We start from the raw sequence: 3192 nt of genomic DNA on the forward strand, positions 1-3192 counted from the left end.
AGTCAATGGCTACTTTGTGCACTTCTTTGCACCTCAAGGCCTTCCTGTGGTGCCTAAGAATGTGGTCTTCGTGATTGATATCAGCGGCTCCATGTCTGGCCGGAAAATAGAGCAGGTACTCTCTTCTGTGCAAGTGGGGGTGAGAGGTGGTGGGTAGATATTTTTTTAAAATCCACACCCAATGGTATGTTTATAGATTTATAGAGAGAGGGGAAGGCAGGGGGAGAGAAACATCGATGTGAGAGAGAAACATAAATCGGTAGCCTCCTGTAGGTGCACCAACTGGGGATTAAACCAGCAACCTAGGTATTTGACCTGACCAGAAATCAAACCTACAACCTCTTGGTGTACAGGACAACACTCCAACCAACTGAGCCACCCAGGATGGGCGACAGTTTTGTTTTAAATGGACAAAGCTGATGTTTTCAGTGAAAGAGGAGGAAGGAGAATAGGAAAAAAAGGCACAAATGGCCACCCCCATTGTTGCAGGCGACAGGGCCCCACTGCCAGCCCAGCTGCGAAGACACCAGACTGTCTGTGGCTGCCTCTCTCAGCTTCTTGTCTGCCTGTCTTTCTCTTTCCCAGACAAGGGATGCCCTCCTCAAAATCCTGGAGGATATAAAAGAGGAGGACTACCTGAATTTCATTCTGTTCGATTCCGATGTGACCACTTGGAAAGACACTTTAGTTCAAGCCACTCCTGAGAACATCCAGGAGGCCAGGGAGTTTGTGAAGAACGTTAGAGATCGAGGAAGTAAGAACAGAGGGGAGAGCAATGTTCTCACTGCCCCTCCCTCTGCCCGAGCAGCCTGTTTCCCTCCTCCCTGGGGCACAGGCTTTGCTGGCCAGGCCGGCAGACCCTGGCTGGGGGTAGAGGCGGGAGTGGGGTGGGGTCCTCAGGCTTGATCTCAGGATCTAAGAAAACCCATCTGTCTGTTTCTAACCCATGATGCTGGTGAACCACAACTCCCAGCAAGATAAGGCCACAGAGAACCTTTACTATTGGTCGTTTCTTACAGAAAATAACAAGTGATGTCTTTACTGCTCCCCTCTCCTCCCAGTGAAGGGCCAGGAGTCCATCTGACTGATTCCCAAATTGTTTTTACCATCACCATGTGCTTCTATTCCTGCAGCAACCCTGAGAGGCAGTTTGACCCCCATTTGAAAGGTTAAATCATTCATTCTTCACTCACTAGTCAGTATTTACTGAGTACCACCACGTACTGGCAGACAGAGTCCTTGGGCACATGAGCAGGGCCTAATGTCCCTACCCCCTCCTCCATGATGGTCCCCTGAAGGCCCCTCCCATTGTGTTCTCTCTGTGCCAGTGACCAACATAAACGACGGGCTGCTGACAGGCATCAGCATGCTGAACAAGGCCCGGGAGGAGCACACAGTGCCAGAGAGGAGCACCTCCATCGTCATCATGCTGACCGACAGGGACGCCAATGTTGGTGAGGCAGGCGGCCATAGCTCTAAATCAGAACCGCAGTGCCTGGCTGCCGCTCCTGGCTCTGTAGCCCGCTTGCTGCAAGACCTTGGGCAGCTCTCCCCAGGGCTCCTGTGGACTGTGAGCCCCTTGAGGGCAGGGACCTGCCTCCCCCTGCCACGGCTCCCCACCCTCTGACCTGACAAAGGCTCCTGACCACGACCCCTCCTGCACTGCACGTACAGGAGTCAGATCTCTTCAGACAGATGGAGTCCAGACAGTTGTCCGGGTGGTGGCTAGAGTGTGAATATCCTGCAGGTGAAAGCAGACCCGCTAAAATACAGGAGAACGTGCTGAGTGCCATCAAAGGCAGGTTCCCCTTATATACCCTGGGCTTTGGCAAGGACCTGAATTTAAATCTCCTGGAAAGCTTGGCCCTGGAGAACGATGGGTTTGCCCGGCACATTTATGAGGATTCCGATGCCAACTTGCAGCTGCAGGTATGCCTTGTCTTGGAATATAGTTGGTCGTTTCTTACGGAAAATCACAAGTGATGTCTTTACTGCTCCCCTCTCCTCCCAGTGAAGGGCCAGGAGTCCATCTGACTGTTTCCCAACTTTTGTTTTTACCATCACCATATGCTTCTATTCCTACAGCTACCCTGAGAGGCAGGTTTTACCCCCATTTGAAAGGGTAAATCATTTTACCTCCAGGAATGAGGGGCTCACTCCTTCCTCATGGAGCTGTGCCATCGGGTGGTCATTTCAATAATTAGAAAGAACTTCCGCTTAAGTTGAAATCTACCTCTAGTTCTTACCCATCATTAATGGTGCTAGCTTCGTCATCGGGCTGCACAGAAGATGTTCCTCCATAGGCTTGCCAGGGCACATATAGGTCATCGCTTAAATATGAATTTCTGGGGGAAAAAAGTAATTTTCAGTGTAAGTCTGCCCTAAAGATTGCACAGGACACGGTATTAGTTTGCTGGGGCTGCCAGTGCAAAGTGCTACAAACTGAGAGGCTTACAGCAGACATGTACTGTCTCACAGTCCTGGAGGCTAGACGTCCAAGATCAAGGTGTCAACAGGGTTGGTTCCTTGTGAGGGCCCCGAGGGGGGATCTGCCAGGCCTCTCTCCCTGTCTCTTCACATCCTCTCCCCTGTGTGTGTCTGTCCCCTTTCCATAAGGACACCAGGCACATTGCATTGGGGTCCATCCCAAAGACCTCATTTTGAATTGGTCACCTCTGTAAAGACCCTGTGTCCAAACAAGGCCACATCTTGAGGGACTGGGGGTAAGAAATTTAACCTACGTATTTGGGTATTTGGGGGCACACAATTCAGCCCATAACAGACATACTTAGAACAAAATTAACTTCTTGTTTATCTGACATTCCAACTTAACTGCATGTCCTGTACTTTCATTCGCTAAATCTGGCAACACCCACCCTTCCTGGCGCAGGTGCCTGCATCTCCGCCTCCGCCGTGGACCCCTGGGCCTCCATCCCCACCTGCTGCCACCCTACACATTCTCTAGGCAGCCTCTCCTCCTGTCCTTCTCTCCTCCTCCCCTTCATTCCAACAAGCATTTCTTGAGTGCTTTCTAGTGCAAGAACACTTGTATTTTTCTGGGTGCAGGGTTGGGGAGCAGAGGGGGCTCCCACACACTGAAGGGCACAGCCAGGCCCATGGAGAAGTGGAGGTCAGGTCGGGTCCAGCCCAGCCTGTGGGACTCAACAACCTTCGGAGGCGTCAGTGAGAACC

General features: G+C 51.5%; 1 protein-coding gene across 1 annotated transcript in view; it reads right to left on the reverse strand.

The window, feature by feature from the left end:
• The window catches only part of ITIH4 (inter-alpha-trypsin inhibitor heavy chain family, member 4), a gene marked incomplete at its 3' end in the record, with an annotated part of 38775 nt that overhangs the window by 22055 nt on the left and 13528 nt on the right, over positions 1 to 3192 (reverse strand). The window contains exon 7 of the mRNA XM_014542934.1: positions 1538 to 1578. Within this exon, the coding sequence (XP_014398420.1) occupies positions 1538 to 1578 (41 nt within the window). The remainder of the gene's footprint in view (positions 1 to 1537; positions 1579 to 3192) is intronic.

Source organism: Myotis brandtii, unplaced genomic scaffold (assembly GCF_000412655.1).
Source record: "Myotis brandtii unplaced genomic scaffold, ASM41265v1 scaffold316, whole genome shotgun sequence".
Classification (NCBI taxonomy): domain Eukaryota; kingdom Metazoa; phylum Chordata; class Mammalia; order Chiroptera; family Vespertilionidae; genus Myotis; species Myotis brandtii.